This window comes from Jaculus jaculus, chromosome 20, assembly GCF_020740685.1.
Source record: "Jaculus jaculus isolate mJacJac1 chromosome 20, mJacJac1.mat.Y.cur, whole genome shotgun sequence".
Taxonomy (NCBI): domain Eukaryota; kingdom Metazoa; phylum Chordata; class Mammalia; order Rodentia; family Dipodidae; genus Jaculus; species Jaculus jaculus.
This window is the reverse complement of record NC_059121.1, coordinates 9688059-9707408: the sequence shown is the minus strand read 5'-3', so window position 1 is coordinate 9707408 and position 19350 is coordinate 9688059. Positions and strand designations below refer to the sequence as shown.

At 38.0% G+C, this 19350-nt stretch overlaps 1 protein-coding gene across 1 annotated transcript; it reads right to left on the bottom strand.

Moving 5' to 3' along the window:
• Positions 1–850: 850 nt before the first annotated feature.
• LOC101596453 (vomeronasal type-2 receptor 116-like) lies at positions 851–18194 on the bottom strand. Its single transcript, XM_012950556.2, has 6 exons — positions 18175–18194; positions 8069–8378; positions 6901–7704; positions 5637–5864; positions 4909–5032; positions 851–1776 (listed from the first exon to the last, which is right to left on the bottom strand). Exons 1-6 carry the CDS (start codon positions 18192–18194, stop codon positions 851–853), a joined length of 2412 nt encoding a protein of 803 aa, XP_012806010.2.
• Between the last annotated feature and the right edge of the window lie 1156 nt (positions 18195–19350).

Genomic DNA, 19350 nt, shown 5'->3' with positions numbered 1-19350 from the left:
AAATGACATCTGGATAGCAACTGATACTTAGCAGAAGTTACACTAGTTACAATGATGCACAAAATTTTTAGTAATTACTATTTTATTATTGCTTAAATAAGAAACACAAAGAGCTTTTTTCATTAGAAGTTTCATAAATTTCCAAGTTTTCATGATCTACAAATCACTGAATCACAAATGTGTTAAATAACATTATTGTAATGACAAACTTATTCTCAAGTGTGTCAGCTTCTCAATGGCACCCCTTCCATGGTCCAAACAGTGTTACGTCTAGTTTTTGTTATTCAAATTATCCAGTAGATTTCACACACTTTGATAGCCTTAGTGTATATTGTAAACAAATTAAGGTAAGGCCTCTGCTTCTTCCAAAGGAAACCATTCTACCTCCTAATCACACCCTCACTATATCTCTGAATATTCTTTCAACATTCAAACACAACCTTTTTAAACAGTCTCAAAGACATTTGCTCTATCCAGCAAACTATAGCAGGTTTCTTTAAAACAATGTGAAGAAGGTATCAGATTCATTTCAACTTATCAAGAGGGATAGAAGCAAAATACACAGTACATTAGCAGTGCTTTGTTCTAAGTGCCTTTATTTACATATTCGGGAGATATGTGAGAAAATAAATATTCTTGCTACTGCAAACCATCTCCAGAGGCCTATGTCACTTTGTGAAACTGGCTTTCAGTAGGTGCTGGAAAATGGAAGCTGGCCTGAAGGCTGAACAACATTAGCGACCAAATAAGAATTGTGCACATGAACAAATATCTTCCCTCTTTTTAATATTTAGTGCTTACAACAGTGCAAGGGTTTCTGCAGGATGTACTTTAAGTTAATACTTATGAGTTAAAATTTAGAAATCAATTGGTTGGACAGGATTGTTTTCTTTGTCCTCTTTAGAGAATTTTTACTGGGTCTTAATAAAATGATGTAGCACTTAGGGAAAAAGATGCAACCTAGCAAGCCTGCACTGGAGGCCAAGATAGAAAAGACCTCCACTGTCACCATGGCCTTCCCCTTGGTGCTGTGGTAGACAGGGAGGAAGGTGACCCAGACACTGCAGAACACCAGCATGCTGAAGGTCAGGAACTTGGCTTCATTGAACGTGTCGGGCAGGTTTCTGGCCAGGAAAGCCACACTGAAGCTCCCTACAGCCAGAGATCCCAGGTATCCCAGGACACAGTAGAAGGCAGTGACTGAGCCTTTGTTGCACACAATGATGATGTGGCCGAGTTCCGAGTGTGCATCAGTGTCCACAAAGGGAGGGGATGTTCCCAGCCAGAGTCCACAGAGAACAAGTTGGATGAAGGTGCAGATGGGAATGATGTAGTTAGTTGCTCTTGATAACAGCAGCCCCCTCATCTTTTTTCCTGGAGCTGTGACCCTGAAGGCCAGAACCACAGTAATTGTTTTGGCCAAGATGGTTGAGACAGCCACAGTGAACAGAATTGCAAATGTGATCTGCTGCAGGATGCACTTGGCTGTGTTGGGATGTCCAATGAAGAGTAATGAGCAGAGAAAACAGAACTTGAGAGCGATGAGCAGGATGTAGCTGTTTGCTCGATTATTGGCCTTCACAATTGGTGTGTCTTGGTGCTTCACGAAAACCCCAAGAACAAGAGCAGTGAGTGCAGAGAAGGACAGGGCCAAAGAAGCCAGAGCCATCCCCAAGGGCTCTTCATAAGCCAGAAACTTCATTGATTTTTGGAGGCAGTGATTTTTCTCTATGCTGGCATACTGAGTGATTGGGCACTTTACACATTGATCCATATCTGGCACATTATGCAAAGTATAATCAGATTAGTGGCAGTATTTCCTTCTTAGTCACAGCATGTGGCAAAAAAGTGTCTCAGAGCTGAACCATACTGGTATTCCATGTTCCTTTTGACAATTAAGATAGCTCTCTCTATAGCCATGATGGCACTTAGTAAAGAACATCATATTATAGTAAGATAAGCAAAGCTTTAAAAAATATTTTTATTTATTTGTTCACAAGCAGAGAGATACAGAGAGACAGGGAGAGAATGGGTGTGCATGAACTCCTAGCCACTGAAAACAAAAAGCAGATACATGTACCACTTTGTCCATCTGTCTGTCTCTGTGCAACGGGGAATTGAACTGATGTGGTTAGGTTTTGCACTCCTGTGCCTTAACTGCTGAGTCGTTTCCTCAGCCTCACAAAGCTGTATCTTACTCACTTAACTTACTTTATACATTCTCCTGATCCTTTATTTTTCTTAAAAGAATAAAATAATTTTGTTGTAGTATACTACAATTAGGTAATGACATTTCTTACATGAGGTATTTCTTATGATTCCTACTACAGGAGAGAAGGCTTATCAATTAAGATGCTTGCCTGCAAAGCCTAACAACCCATGCTTGATTCACCACATCCCTAATAAGATGCACATGGTGGCACATGAGTAAATTGCACATGTGCACAAGGTAGAACATGTGTCTGGCATTTGACTGCAGTGGGCAGAAAACTTTGCACCCCAATTCTCTCTCTCTCACTCACTCACTCATGCTCTCTTTCATTAAAACAGCCAGTCTGTTTGGCTTGCCTCAAAAAAAAAAAAAAAAAAAAAAAAAAAAAAAAGAACAACTCTAGCTCATAGTTCTGTAAATAGTGCAGTGCAAGATCAGAGAGGTACACGAACCTCTGTCTATTTTTGTACCTTTGAGACAACACCCATAAATTTAGGCAATAGGATGTGATTGTTCCCTCACACTACAGCTCTGTCTAATTAAGTCTATCTGTCTGTATCAGGAGACGCCCTATGGCTTTGTACCCAGGTGTCGGTAGGTACATATGATTGTTTCAAAACCTATATATATATATATACATATACATATATATGTATATTATATGTATATATATATTAGTTTTTTAAGGTAAGGTCTCACTCTAGTCCAGGTTGACCTGGAATTCACTATGTAGTCTCAGGGTGGCCTTGAACTTATGGCGATCCTTACTTCTGCCTCCCAAGTGCTGGGATTAAAGGCGTGTGCCACCACACCTGGCTCAAAACATATTTTTTGAGAAATATGAATGAAATTGGAGAGCCTAGATATAATTAATTCTAATATCAGTATTGCTTAAATTCATCTCCTTGGAATAGGTATCCATATACTAATTTTTTTTCCATATACTAATTTTGAGAGGACATACCATATACCTGCTTCTTCAAATTCTACCTCAATAATCCTTGTTCTATGTTTTAGCACAATTTGGTCAAGAAGTTTGGTCAGGAAAGGATTATGAACAAGATAATTTGCCAACATTGAAAAGAATGAAAATGATACATAATAGAGAACCAGGGAGAAATTCTTCCCATATGTAAGTTGTATATTCTATCATGATGTTTTACAATTTTGATTATAATTACATTGAGTCCTAAAATGGGATTTAAAAGAAATATATGGTGTCTCCTGTTGAGTATTTTCATAAGGAATATTTTCCCATTTATAATTCTAATCTTACTTCTCTTAATCATGTATTATAAATTTATGTGCATACATTTTTACAAATCATGTATTATAAGGCCATACATTTTACTTTATGTGTTACATAGAACATGGCCAACATGCAGAAATACAACACACTTCACTGTCAATGTTGAACTTATCTAACATCACTACTGTTTGTATTTAACTAATTAGTTCACATTGTATGTTGAAGTGTTACTTGAATGAACACTGTTTTTATATATTTCTAATTATATTTTTTAAATTCATTTTGTGATAGTATCCAGTCACACCAAAAAATTAATGTCAATCTCATTCCTTTTTTTACATCATTATCAATACTCCATATCTATGCTGACTTTTGGTACACTGAAAAAGTGCTCTGGATATTAGAGTATGCTCCAGGCTCTAACAGATGAGAATATTTAGAAATTCATATTTATATCTTTTTAAAATCCCTTTGATCATATTTATTTCAGCTTTTAGGTTCTTCTCTAACATGCCAACCCCATTTTCTTGCCTTCTCACCTGTAAAATAAAGGGCAACAGAAAATAGCACCTATTCTTCCATTCTGTGCTCAACCTGGTGGGGTTGACATTTCAGCGATGTATTTTTTTATTCTCATTTTTATCCTCTGTACATTTGCCATTATCTCCTTAACTTCTTAATATACATCTCAAACAATGCTCATGAAATTTCAGTTGGAATATTTATGTTTCTTGATAAAGGATTTAAATGACTGTGATATGCTATTGTCTAAAGTCTTAAAATCAACTGCTTTCTGAATTATTTCATAGACACTCAGGAGATATTATGCTTACATTGAAAGTATTTACAAAATTACATATGTCTAAAGCCAAAAAAAAAAAAAAGAGTGCAGAGCTGGATTACAGTTTAAAGTACTTTCCTGCAAAGACTAAGGACCCAGGCTTCACTCTACAGGTCCAATGTAAACCAGATGTTCATGGTGGCAAACACGTCTGGAGTTCGTTTGCAGTGGGTAGAGGCTCTGACACTCACATTATCACTTTCTCCCTACCTCTCTAATCAATCAATCAATCAATAAAATAAATCTTTAAAGCCAAAAGATTCCTTCTTATTAACTTCATTTGATGTAGATTCAAAGAAGATTATATGTATGTGTGACATTCCTTGACAGCAATAATATATTCATTAACTACTAGATCTCAAAGAGTGTTTTTCATTGTGGGAGAACTAGTATGTACAATGGACCTAGGTACTAAAAATACGGTTCTTGGAGTAAAGTGAGTATTATTTTTATGGTCACGAGTAATTATCATTTCAAACAAGTGATTACATTAGGCAAGGAAGAGACATTATTTGTTTCTTCAGGATCCCTCAAGGCCCCTACAAGTTCCCACTGTAGGTAGAGAAAAGTCAAACTGGAGAAAGACTCTCTAAACCATCAGCTTACCTGTTTTATTAGAAATCTCATTTTCTGGACAGGGGGAACAATCAAAGCAGCAGGCTGCCTTTCCTTCCTGTAGGAACTTCCTGAAACCAGGCCTGCAAGTCTCACTGCACTGAGAGGAGGGAACCTGAGGAAAAACCAGAGTGTACTTGTAAAAGCAATGTTATATACTCCATTCATAACTGTATGTTAAAACAATCACCATTATCAAACTTTTTGTTTATTTATTTTTATTTATTTGTTTGAGAGCGACAGAGAAATAGGCAGATAGATAGGGGGAGAGAGAGAGGGAGAGAGTGAGAGAGAGAGAATGGGTACGCCAGGGCCTCCAGCCACTACAAACAAACCACAGATGCATGCACCCACTTGTGCATCTGGCTAACGTGGGTCCTGGGGAATTGAGCCTTGAACCAGGGTCCTTAGGCTTCACAGGCAAGTGCTGACCCACTAAGCCATCTCTCCAGTCCCATTATTAAACATTTTATCCACCTACAATAAAATTGAAGTGTCACACTCCATTTAGTACACTGTATTTTGTCATACTGTCAAGATTTTGATGAAATCATTTGTCATTTCCAATATTTTTCAAAAGATAGAAAGAAAATCTAGGACACTGGAAAGAGAATCCTAAACAATGTTGCACTTGACCAAATCATTAGGGGCACACTTGGCCCCACATGATTTAATCTTACTCATGTCTAGAGTAAAGCATTGCAGTTAGGTAAACATACCTGCCTACCCCCGGTGGCCCACTCTATTGCCTCATCAGACAAATGCAATTGTTGACCAGGGGAACCATACGAAGAAAACTGTCCTATTTTCACCTTTATTCCAAGACCTTGTGGAAAATTTGAAATGTGGAAAATATCATAGTCTGCATCACATTTTGTTTTCTCATTAATGGTCACTATGTCTCCAATGGGGTTAATAAATTGCAAATTCTTCATAGTGTGATAAATCTAAAAGAAATGTATCATTTTCTAATTAAGTACATACACAAATGGATATAATATATGATATGAGTAATGCCTTTGTTTTTTACAATCCTTCCCTGAGAATGAAACTTTATTGCATATACCCAATAGTGTGAAATAAATGAATTTCCACAGATAAATTAAATATTCCTCTATTTTTATAAGTTTATTTTTGGAGAAACTGCTAAAATTGATCACCAAATATTAGGTAAGGCTATTGAGATAAGCCTTAAAACACATTATATTTATAGAAATCAGAAGAACATTAACTAAAGCATTAAGGTCTTCAGTAATAACAGTGATACAGAATTACATTAACAACACATGTGACCTCTCAATCATGTTGATCCAGATACTGTGGAATGGGAAGAGTAAGCTCACATCTAGATTTCAAGCACTTCATGATTTTTAAAAAACAAAAAGGATCACCTATCAAATACTAGAACCAGTTGGGCATGATATCAGGATCATAAAATATGTCACATAAAATATGGGTGACTCCAAACTGATATCATTAATTTCAGTATCTTTTTCATGTATACACATAGTGATGGAGTGTCTGCTTGACTGGAGTTAGAATTACCATGGACACAAATCTGTGGACATGTCACTAAGGAATTTTTAGTTTGGTAACTAAACATGGAAAGTTCACACTGAACGTAGATGGCACTATTTCATGGGACAAGGGTTTCTAATGAGAGAAAGTTAGATGACCGATATATTCATCACCCTTGCTGACAGAGTGTAGATGCCATGGACAGCTTGTCTCATGCCCCTGCCTCCATGGTGCCACCATCGTGATGGACTATAGTCTTGAGCTGTGAAGTAGAATGAAACCACTCTCAACTAAGTAGTTTTGGTCAAATATTTGCCCTGAAAAAAGTAACTAATAAATTCCGTCTAGATTTACTTCCTAGGGAAGGAAACAATGTAGAAACACCCACAATCGAGAGTACTCCCATAAATAAGGTTGAAACATGTATGGAACCACTTAGAAGGCAACATTGATGACATTACATACCTTTGAGCAGTCAAGTAAGCACAGACTGATTATTGGGTGAACATCTACCTGTTCATAATAAATTTCATGGTAGGCATATGCCCAAGCGTACACAGCATTGTATAGATTATAACTCTCATCATTCATGGCTATGTCAAGTCCTTGACTTGCATACCATTTTAATAAAGTATTGAGTGAACACTTACTCTGTGTTTCACATTTAGATTCAATGTCCAAACAATTAAAGCACATCCATTCTGATTGCATAACAGAAAAGTTTATTGGATATTGGGAAGTGTTCACTGTCTGAATAAATTTTTTAAAATTAGGAATCTCTTGATAGTGATTAGAAAATGTGAAAGCACCATGGAATGAGTCACGAATGAAGTCTCTTCCTGTATTTGTGATGACATCCCACTGTGAGGTGGTGACCCAGATCCTATGGATGCCTAAATATGCCCATCTTCTAAAGCTCACTTCCAGTGTAGAATTCATTTCACCATAAATGATCACAACATTTGCCAATGATGTCACAATTTGTTGATAATATTTCTCAGCCCTTGTATTATATAACTGCATGTTTAACGGGATCACATTCACAAAGGCTAAGCAGAGTTCATTTCCTTGCATCTTTTCTCTGAGGTCTGAGAGAAATTGAATACCTTGGTCATCATCAGAGATGACCAGCCCCATCCAGGTCCAGTTGAAATGAAGCATTAAGGTGACGATGGCAAAAGGCAGCCTTGTTTCCTTGGGGGCAATCTGATACAGATACGGATACTGAAAACGGTCGCTCAGAATAGGATGGAATGGACCATAGTGAATCTAAAGGGCACAGAACATAACAATGAATGTGAGGAAGAGCACTGGAAGGAGACTCAGTCTAAGATCTGAATTGTGTCAATCACCACTTGGGAAGAATGTTGGCAAGGATGATTGTTCACACCATTATCAGTTGCATTTCACTATCCATAACACTTTGGAAAAGTACTGAATAGTTTCAGGGTTGTAGGAAATTCCTTTATATGTCTCTATAGTTCCTCTTTTTAAAAATTAAGTGCTAATAACCCACCAAATCACAGATTATTATCTCTGTGAACTGTATCTGACAATACATGGATAAGCCAATTATCTACTGGAAACATCCCTAAGCACATGAAAATGGTAATAAAGTAGACAGGAATTCTACTCTGTTATCACAAAGTCTCACCTGTCCTAAATTAAAGATTGAGAACAATGCCCCAATTCTGCTACTAGTTGCCCACGATGGTCCTGTACATAATAAAGTACATTGAACTATTTCACAATTATAATTAGGAACAATGTCCTCTTTAGTTTCCATGGAATTTAGATGATAGATAATAGCCCATGAATCATCACACTTTGTCGGACTGAACTGAAAATTAATAGACTTGTTGGGTAAAAGTTTGGGATTTCTGTTGATCTCCTCAGTGGCAAATATCATTGTCAGAATATATTGATATTTTATGACTGGCACTCTGAAAGGAAAGACAGTAATCATTAGGGATAAGGCTTAAAACAGTATAGTCTTCAAAGCAATTAGAGTGGATATGTAATACATGTGATAAAGGATGCTTTCTCCTGAAATTCCCGTGTACTCTTTCACCTTTATGTGAGGATAGGATCCCACATAACATAGGGATCAACTAAGCATTTTGAAATTATTAAAGTAAAGACAATTCATAAAGGTATATATGTTGCAAATATATATAGAGAGAGCTGGATTCATCTTTAGAAAATAAGAAACTGGTGAAAAGGCCATACAGGCCATGCATGCACTTGAAAGGAGACCTATACCAGACAGAATATCTATTCCTATCTTGATGTTGGGATTCTCAATTTTAAGAAATAAAAAGGAAAATAAATGCAGTAGTGATAGATTTTATGGTATTTCGGTATGTATATTGGGTAATATTCATCTTCATGCTTGTGGAAGGCCACATTGTATTGTATGTGTTTGTGTGTGTGTGTGTGTGTGTGTGTGTGTGTGTGTGTGTGTGTAAGAGGGCATATACTTGTTTCACTGTGTACACCTTAAAACACTGTCAGTTGTTTTTCTATATTACATTACATTTAATTATTTGTTTTGGGTTTGTATTTTGAGATAGGTTCTGACTCTTGCCCTATCTGGCCTGATTCACCATATAGTTTTAGGGTAGCTGGGCGCTCATGGTGATACTCCTACCTCTGGCCTCGTGGATGCTGAGATTACAGGCACGTGTCACTGCGCCTGGCCTACATTCTGGCTTTATATTCTGATGACGTGGAGTTCACTGATTTGGCTAGACAAACAAGCAATTTCTAGCGATTCTGATTTTTCAAACTCATCAGGACATGGGATGACAGGTGTACTTCTCCATGTCAAAATTTTAGGTGATGGCCATGGATTTGAACACTGGACCTCATGCCTATGCAGAAATTCCTTTACAAATTCCTATCTTATGGTATTTTGTGACATACCATCCTGCACCGAGTAAGGCAATGCCCTGACTAATGCTGAACATACAGTCAATCCCATCTTGTTATAGCAAAACATAGCTCTTATAATGCCTTGGAAGGCATGGGTACCTCTTCTAGTTGTTGTGTGGACTCTTATTTCATCAGGAAACAGAAGAGTGTCCCATCATTTTTGTAGTTTCATTTGCTTCTTGTGTTAGGCAACTCTCCTTTGCTAGGACAAAATAGCTGACAAAAATCAGGTTAAAAGAATAACTATTTATTGCAGATTATCCTCCCAGGTAATATTAAATAACAGTCAAAACTAATAAGGACATTATGTGCAGGGAGAGCATGGCAGCCGGAGCGGTCTCTCAGTCCCACTAGGAGGCCCGCAGAGCTGTATTAAGATTGCACACGGACAACCTTCTCCCTCTCTCTTTCAGTCCCACTAGGAGGCCCGCAGAGCTGTATTAAGATTGCACATGGACAACCTTCTCCCTCTCTCTTTCAGTCCCACTATGAGGCCCACAGAGCTGTATTAAGATTGCACACGGACAACCTTCTCCCTCTCTCTTTCAGTCCCACTAGGAGGCCCACAGAGCTGTATTAAGATTGCACACGGACAACCTTCTCCCTCTCTCTCTTTCAGTCCCACTATGAGGCCCGCAGAGCTGTATTAAGATTGCACACAGACAACCTTCTCCCTCTCTCTCTTTCAGTCCCACTAGGAGGCCCGCAGAGCTGTATTTAGATTACACATGGACAGCCTTCTCCCCCTCTCTCTTTCAGTCCCACTAGGAGGCCCACAGAGCTGTATTAAGATTGCACACGGACAACCTTCTCCCTCTCTCTTTCAGTCCCACTAGGAGGCCCGCAGAACTGTATTAAGATTGCACATGGACAACCTTCTCCCTCTCTCTTTCAGTCCCACTAGGAGGCCCACAGAGCTGTATTAAGATTGCACACGGACAACCTTCTCCCTCTCTCTCTTTCAGTCCCACTAGGAGGCCCGCAGAGCTGTATTAAGATTGCACATGGACAACCTTCTCCCTCTCTCTCTTTCAGTCCCACTAGGAGGCCCGCAGAGCTGTATTAAGATTGCACACGGACAACCTTCTCCCTCTCTTTTGTACAGTACAGGGTCTCTGCCCTGCTGTGGTGCTGCCCACAGCCAACCTGGATATTCCCATCTCATTTACCTAGTCATAATTACCTCCTAGGAATTCTCTCCAGGGATATCCTAATCCATATAATTCTTCTCAGACAATTCTAAGTCTTCTCAAGTCCAATATAAAAATAAAATAAAATGTCATAGTTAGAAAATCTTTTCCAAGTGTTACCTCAAAAATCATCTCTAATGGTAATGTGAATTATTTTCAGATGAAGAAATACTCTTTTTTTCTTATCTAATCTTCTATTTTAAGTCTTTTGATCAGAGAATTAAGACCATAAATATCTAGTGTTACTGCTGATGTGTGAGTTTATTTTTTATTGAGTTTCAAAGATTTGTTTCATGATGGTGTATTAAAACAAACTGCCCTTCCCTTCCTCCCCTTCTGTTTTCTCTCCCCCTTTAAGCCTCCTCCCTGGTGCTCAGCTCTTCTGCCTTCATCCCACGTGTTTCCTTTGGTTTGGTGGTACGACACTGTAGTTGTGCCAATTGTGGTTAGTCAGTAGTTGTAGCTCATGTTGCCAAGCCCTTGTATTTAGAGTTTGTTGAAAAATCACCTGTTTGGATGGGCTTGCTTTTATATGTACTGAAGGTTTCTGTCATGAGTTCTTGGTACCCCTTCTTCGTTCTGTATTTTTACAATTTTTTTTTTTTTTTGAGATAGGGTCTCACTCTAGCCCAGGCTGACCTGGAATTCACTATGTAGTCTCAGGGTGGCCTCAAACTCATGGCGATCCTCCTACCTCTGCCTCCCAAGTGCTGGGATTAAAGGCGTGTGCCACCACGCCTGGCTATTTTTACAATTTTTACTGTACCATGACCTGGGTATTTTCTCTGGGGTTCCTGCCTGTTTTGTGTTTTCTATGCCTATTGTAAGTGGATAGCATCTTTTTTCCTACTGCTGGGAAATTTTCTTCTACAACTTCTTTTAGTAAATTTGATACTTTCAGACTAGGGCTTATTTCATCCTATGCACTTAATTTGTAAATTTGGCCCTTCCATAGTATTCAGAATGTCACTTGTTTCCTTCATACATCTTGATATTATTAATTTTGACTGAACCTCTTATTCTTTTACCTTGTCTGTAAGTCCTGATCTTCTCTCATCTGTGTGAGGCAGTTGATGCAACAGGATTCCCAGAGAGCTTTTAATTTTACTTTTTATGTTTTCATTTCCAGAATCATTTCAGTTTTTCTATTCCACTAATATGATATTCTTTATTGAATTTTATTATAATATCCTCTTTAGAAATATCTACTTGATTATGATATTTGTTTCTTTTATGTTGGAATTCATTCTGTACTTATTTATGTCCTCTTAGAATTCATTGTATTGTTGCTTTGTATTGTCTTTGATTTCCTTTGGACATTAACTCCTGTCTTCTTGATGTGCATGTATGTGTGTGTGTCTTGAAATCATTGTCTGGAATTCCTCTATGTCTTGGTTATTTGGTGCCACACATATTTAGTAATATTTTAGGAGGCATCCTCTAATGTGCGGCTTCCAGCAGCAGGTGGCGTAGGTAGCAGGAAGGGCAAAGAGATGCACTTACACTCAGACTCACATTTGGAATCCTAGAAGAAATTCTGCAGCTGGGAAGAAGTTCATGGATGTGGGGAAATTGCTCCGATGCTCTCACTGGAACCTGGCAGTAGGCAGTGTGAGTGAACACAGGACATGGATACTGGTTAAGTGTGCCCAGACTAGCATGTGGGCTTCTGTAGACCCCCAAGTGAAATCCTTGCCACAGCTGACGCAGGCGGGAGCAAGTGGTATAGTGACTGGACAGCTGTACACAGAGCCATGCTGACATCCAAGTACAGGTAACAGGGCCGGAGGACGACATTTGGGATCTGACAATTTGGATACACCGGAGGGAGGATGGGTTGTGAACATGGCAATCATTTTTATCAGTGCAAAGCATAGATGTTATCTGTGATTATGAATGCAATTCTTCTAACATTGTGCTCTGCCTGTACTTTCCATTTTTCTGTCTATATGTAATACTACTGGACTTCTAATTTACCAAGTAAGCAGAAAAAACTCAGAATTTGATGGTATTTCAGATGTTAAACATGTCATGTTCCCTCAAATTTTTGGTTCTCCCTGCAAAAGAAACCTTTTGATTTCCTATATAATTCTCTCTCATTATTGAGTCTTCCTTATTTGTATTTACTGGTATTAAATGTACCTAATGATTTCTAGGTCATTAGAGTTCTTCTGTAGATGCATTTTAACTTTATATTTAAAATAGTTCTTCATAACCATGTATTCAATGTCGTCTTTTTATGAACAGTTAATATTTAATTAGTTAAAGTGACTACAGCATTGTACACCAGAGAAAACATGGCATTCTCAATTATGTTGCTGGACATAAAGAATAACTACATACAGAAAAATGAACCTACACCCATTCCTCCTCCCGTGCAAAAAAAAAATCAACTCCAAATGGATGAAATACCTCAAAATAAGACCCAAAAATGTAAAGCTACAGGATGAAACAAAAGGGAAACTCTCTACAAAATAGGACTAGGAATATACTTCCTGAATAACACCACAGTAATCCAGGAAAGTAAATAAATACCTCAACCCATGGCATCTATCAAAGAGTAAATGCTTGTCTACAAACAACGTACCCTAAACACAGCCCACAAACTACCTACAGATATGGAGAAAACCTTTGCAGTTATAACACTGATAGAGGCCTACCATTCAGAATCTACAAGGAACTCAAAAAACTAAATAATAAAAAAATAAGCAATGTACTCTAACAGATGGGCAGAGAGCTCAACAGGAAATTGTCAAAGGCAGAAATTAAATGGCTAAACTCATCTATGAAAATGTTCAACGTTCTTAATCATCAAGGAAAGGCAAATTAAAACTACTATGAAATTACACCACAGTCCCAATTTTGAGAACATTCAGGGAAAGAGGGTCCCTAATTCACTACTGGTGGGAATGCAAACTTGTATAATCAATATAGAAATCAATAAATATACTCCAGAAAAGGATGAAAATAGTGCTACCAACCAACCCTGCCATTCCTCTACTGGGCTTTTACACTAAATGCTCCACTCTTCACTCCAGAAACATTTGCTCAATAGTAGCTGCTCAATTCATGATGGCTAAGAACTAGAATCAACCCAGATGCTTATCACTTGACAAATGGATGATGAAGATGTGGTATGTACACACAATGGAAATCTACTCTGCCCTAAGGAAAAAAATGATATGATGAAATTGGTAAGAAAATGGTCAGAACTTGAACAGACCATAGTAAGTGAACTCACTCATATATGGAAATATAAATGTTGCATGGTTTCCCTTATCTATGGTACCTAAACTGTAAAAGCTTTAATTGCCGTCATACCGAACAAGAAACTAGAGGGTCAGATAAGAGTGATGAAAAGGTCTGGGGAATGGAAATGGGAAGGCACAGGGGCATGGAAATATAAACAAAACAAAATCCAAAATGTATTGGTACTATAGAATACTTTCTTATCAATACAAGACTAAAAGATATAACTGTCAATAGGAGCATGGAGTGATTGTCTGGTAAACATGGAGCCTGGACAGAGTGGGCTGAAGCTTTATTCTAAAATGTCTGGCACTGGCTGGCAAATTCAAGTACCAGAAACTGGTTACAACCCACATTGAGCTGTTGACTGAAGAGACCTATGAGTATTCCCAAACAAGACAAGTTTTTGTCAAAACACTTGATTAACCATCTAAAGGGAAAAGTGACATCCTGTTGCTGAAGAAACCACATACAACCAATGCAGAATATCACAGAACATTGAGAGATCAGACTGAATCTAGAAGGAAGTCAGCACCCACACGGTTAATCCACATAGTGCTGAAAACATGAAAAGAGATGCTGTACGAAAGCAGCCAACAATACTGTGAGAAATCAGGGGGCTGTAGTATATCCAAGCAACCATCCTGGGCAATAGTGTCAGTAATCCTAGGTAGGTAGCCAATGGCATTGTAATTAGCTAGTTGATGCACTCAGTGGAAAAGAAACCATAGCTAGAACTAAGAGCCAGTTCAGAATCCTGTGGAGACCAAGATGATAGACTCCAATGAGAACCATCCATTAGTCTTTGCCAAAAGTGAGGGTACAGCTATCAAAATCTCTCAAAATACACAATTCTAATACACTATCTTGATCTCGTGCTACATTGGAGAATCTGTTTTTCTTTTTCAGAAAGAAATGAGAACAAAGGACAACCAAAATCTATCAACATAACAAGGATCACCAAGCCAGCAGGCAAACCACCCCTAGAGCAGAAGCTAGGGGCCAGATGAAAACACAGAAGAATTGGTGAGATGAGCAAGAATGCTGCCTTCATGAGGAACTTCACAACGTGAGTCAGGGTAAGGGATACAGACGCTGATGATAAATACCCTGAATGCAGTAAACAGAAATCCAGAATGACCATATTTCCAAAGTAAGATAGACATAAAACACAGTAAACAGGGCTCTTGCCATTTTGAGAAAGAGTGTGTAGAAAGAACGTAAGAGCCACAGGGTGGGAGGAAATATCCAGGAGCATCACATTCCCCCACAATGACAGTTTTCTACTCACAGCTCATTACCAGTAACTACATGGTGAATACCAGTAGTCCCACTAGGAGGGCCCTCAGGGAAATGGGGGCAGGGAGGAGGGGAATTATGGTAACAACCGTTGATGTGTCCATACAAACTGTCAATTTAATAAAAAGAAGGTGTTAGAAGAAGTGAAAAAAAATCTGTGTGTAAATGCCAATCCTGCTATTCAGTTGTAGCAGCTACCACTTGTAACACTGGCCAGTTTAGGATCTCAGAAGGGGTGTAAGCAATCACAACTTTGAACATCTCCTATTCTACCAGGAGTACAAATATTTGATGCCTGCTATATCATGGTGGTGTATATGGTTTGATGTTTTCTTGCACTTTGTAGTTTTTTGTGCCTTTGCTGATTTTGGTGATTGTGATCTGCTTCTTATAGGCACTTGAGGTTGATTATTTGATTCTTCTGTGTCCAAATAAAACACAGTAATATAGGAAAACAATGTATAGCTGGCACCTTTCTTCTCCCTATTACTAAAGGAAGGAAATATCAAGGAATCTTGTATACCTATTATCTGAGAGATTAGAATCTATGAGAAAAGTCTATCCAGGGTTAGACAGATAAAGATACAGAAAATAGTTCCCTTTTCACAGACTTTATGAATTATGTGCTCATAGGTGAAAGATGAGCAGCTAATTGAAGGGATACTTTGTCTCAGCCACTTAATATTGAGCAAATACCAGTGGTGTTTATTGTCAGGAAATGAGGATCTAATATGAAGCAAGGTAGAAAGCACTGTGTTCTCCAAATTCTAGCTTTCTACAGAAATAGAAATACTGAAGAAAAACCAGGACATAAGAATTCAGGGTATTGTAGAACAAGAAGAATTTTAATCCAAAGGCCTATCAGGCATTTTCAACAAAATCATAGAAGAAAAATATCCCCAAATTGGGAAAGTAATGCCAATGTAAATACAAGAAGATTTTAGAACACCAAACAGACAAAATCTGGAAAGAATCTCTCCTCACCATGTTACAATTAAACTACTAAACAAGCAAACCAAAGAGAATATATTGAAAGCAGTTAGTGAAAAAAGCATCACTTACAAAGGCAAGCCCATAAGAATAACTGCAGATTACTCAACACAAACTTTAAAAGCCAGATGGGCTTGGAATGATGTATTCCAAGTTCTGAAAGATAACAACTGTCAACCAAGATTACTTTATCCTGCAAAGCTACTATCCAAATTGATGGAGAAATAAGGACATTCCACAGCAAAAACAGGCTAAAGGAATTTATGACAACTAAACCAGCTCTACAGAAAATACTTGAAGGAATTCTTCATGCTGGAGAAAAAGCAAAACACACACAGGAGGAAATAGGAAAAAATAAATCACACTCAAATAACAGTTAAAACAAGTGAGTAAAGGGAAAACAGGAAACACTACAAAATAAAAATGGCAAGAATAAACACACACCTTTCAATAATAACTCTTAATATCAATGGCCTCAATGCCCCAACCAAACGACACAGGCTTTCAGAACCAATTAAAAGGCAGGATACTGCCATTTGTTGCCTCCAGGAAACTTATCTCTCAATAAAAGATAGACACTGTCTTAGGGTGAAAGGATGGAAAATGGTATTTCAAGCAAATGGGCCTAGGAAACAAGCAGGGGTTGCTATCCTAATATATGACAGGATAGACTGCAAACCAACATTAGTGAGGAAAGATAAAGAAGGTCACTTTGTACTGATTAAAGGAACACTCCACCAGGAGGACATTACAATCCTAAATGTATATGCACCTAACGTGGGGGCTCCCAATTATATCAAACAAACAGTATTAGACTTAATGTCACAAATAGCAACAAATGCAATTGTAGTGGGTGACTTCAATACCCCATTCTCATCAATTGACAGGTCACCCCCACAAAAAGATAAATAGATAGACATCTGGATTAAATGATGTCATGGAACAAATGGACCTAACAGATATATACAGAACATTCCATCCAAATGCAGGAGAATATATATTTTTCTCAGCAGCACATGGAACATTCTCTGAAGTCAACCATCTATTAGGATACAAAGCAAATCTTAACAGCTACAGGAAAATTGAAATAATCCTTTCTACTGTATCTGACCACGAAGGGATTATACTACAAATCAGCAACAAGAAAATCTACATTCAAGTCTAAACAAATCAGATACATTTGACTGTGGGAAATTTCTGCTTAGTAAAATATAAAATAAATTTTGATTCGTTATGCTGGGGGCAGGGAAGTGCAAGGGATCCAAAAAACTATTAGTGTACCCATATATAGACTTGTAACCCGTTATTCATGACATTCTAATAGAAAACTAAGTAATAAAACTGACACTTACTGGTAAAGCTTGTTCATCGAATCATAGTCTATCATATGGTTCCTTGATATATGAGTTATAAACATACAATCCTTACACATATGTCCATCACTTTTTGTCTTTTTCTTTATTCTCCAAAAGCAGCCTGTTTCTGTCAAACTGCAGAAGAGGACAGAAAGCATTGGAAGAAATAAGATAAAAATGAATCTGATCAGCTTCCCCATGTCTTGAAGCTCTCACTCTGAGCTCAGATGTAATGTGCAGCATCAGGTAGACACACACATCACATATGCCTGCCTGTGTGTGTATCCCTCCTTACTACTATTGCTGACTAGAGGGGATATTTATATCTCTACTTTCTTCCTTTCTATTCTGTGCCACCCTCCCTTGAGGAATACAGAACACAGCCCTGGGGACCTGCCTCTGAGGTCTACATCAAGGTAATGAAAACAAGTTGATAAACATGTTGTGAGGATCATTTCTTGCTTCAGGAGCTATTAAGTTCATGTACATCCAGGCATGAATGCCACTGGGATACTCTCCTGAGCATACTTGTTTTCAGACTAATGTCAATAAGCCATTTGGATGAACAGCTCCTGAAATCATGTCACTGGATTTCACTGGAGTTTCCAAGTCAAGATATGAGGTGAAAAGGTCACAAAGTTTTTCTTCCCATCACAGCTCATGCAGAAATGTGTGACATTATTCACACTGTTGTTCAAACAGTGGAGAGGATCCTCACATACCTCACTTCCATCAGCATCATAGCGTTTACTGTGTGGTCCACAGCAGTTTCATGCCTGTGATATCCCTGAACTCTGCTTTTCCCATTCTCTGAGTAAACAATAAAGAAAATTATCATGGCAAGTCCAGCAATTCCAAGTCAGTCTCCCAATATCAATGCTGACACTAAGCTTCATACTTTTGTTCTAATACATGACTTCATTCTTTTTCCTCAGTTTCTACACTAATAAGACTAATAAGCTGTGATGACCCAGATTCTCATCTTTAACATTGTTTTTCTCCATTGTTTGTTTTTATCTAATTACAGGATTCCACATAGAATTTAACTTTATATTTTATGTTCATACAATGCAATTCCACCACGTCAGTAAGAAATTCTTTTTATTGGCTTTCACATTGTGTGTTTCAATTGGACAGTAAATAAATAAGTGTGAGGGGCTGGAGACATGGCTTAGTGGTTAAGGCACTTGCCTGCAAAGTCAAAGGACCTCAGTTTGATTCCCCAGGACCCGTGTAAGTCATATGTACAAGATGGCACATGCATCTGGAGTTCGTTTTCATTGGCTGAAGGCCCTGGCCAATCCATTCTTTCTCTTGCTCTCTCTCTCTCTTCCTTTGTCTCATTCTCTCTCTCTCAAGTAAATAAATAAAAATAAAATAAAATATATGAGTGTGTGATGTGGAGCCTGCTTTTTAAAATATGAACTGTATAGCAAGTTGCACAAATTTAGGTAATTCCTTATTTGTGACTTGAGATACATCTTGAGACTTGAAATAAGCCTCAACTGTCCTGGTTTATTTCCTTATTTCAAATCTAATTAGCATTCTAAAATTATTAGCTGGGCTTGCCGGCATACACATTTCATTCCAGCACATGGGACTCAAAGGTAGGAGGATTGTCATGAGTTCCAGGCCATTCTGAGACTACATAATGAATTTCAGTTCTGCTTGGGCTAGAGCAAGTTCATACCTTGAAAAACAAACAAACAAAAATCATTACTCACTGATTATAAATTGCAAAGAATAATCCTGGAGAATTCTGAGAGGCAGATGCAGAGGAAATAGGGAGAATCAACCATGGAAGAGGAGGAAACTCATCCTTGAGGACAGAAAATAAAATTTCTGTGCAGTTTTGAGCATGTTGTCATTAGTATTTACTGTTGTTATTTCCTTCTTAT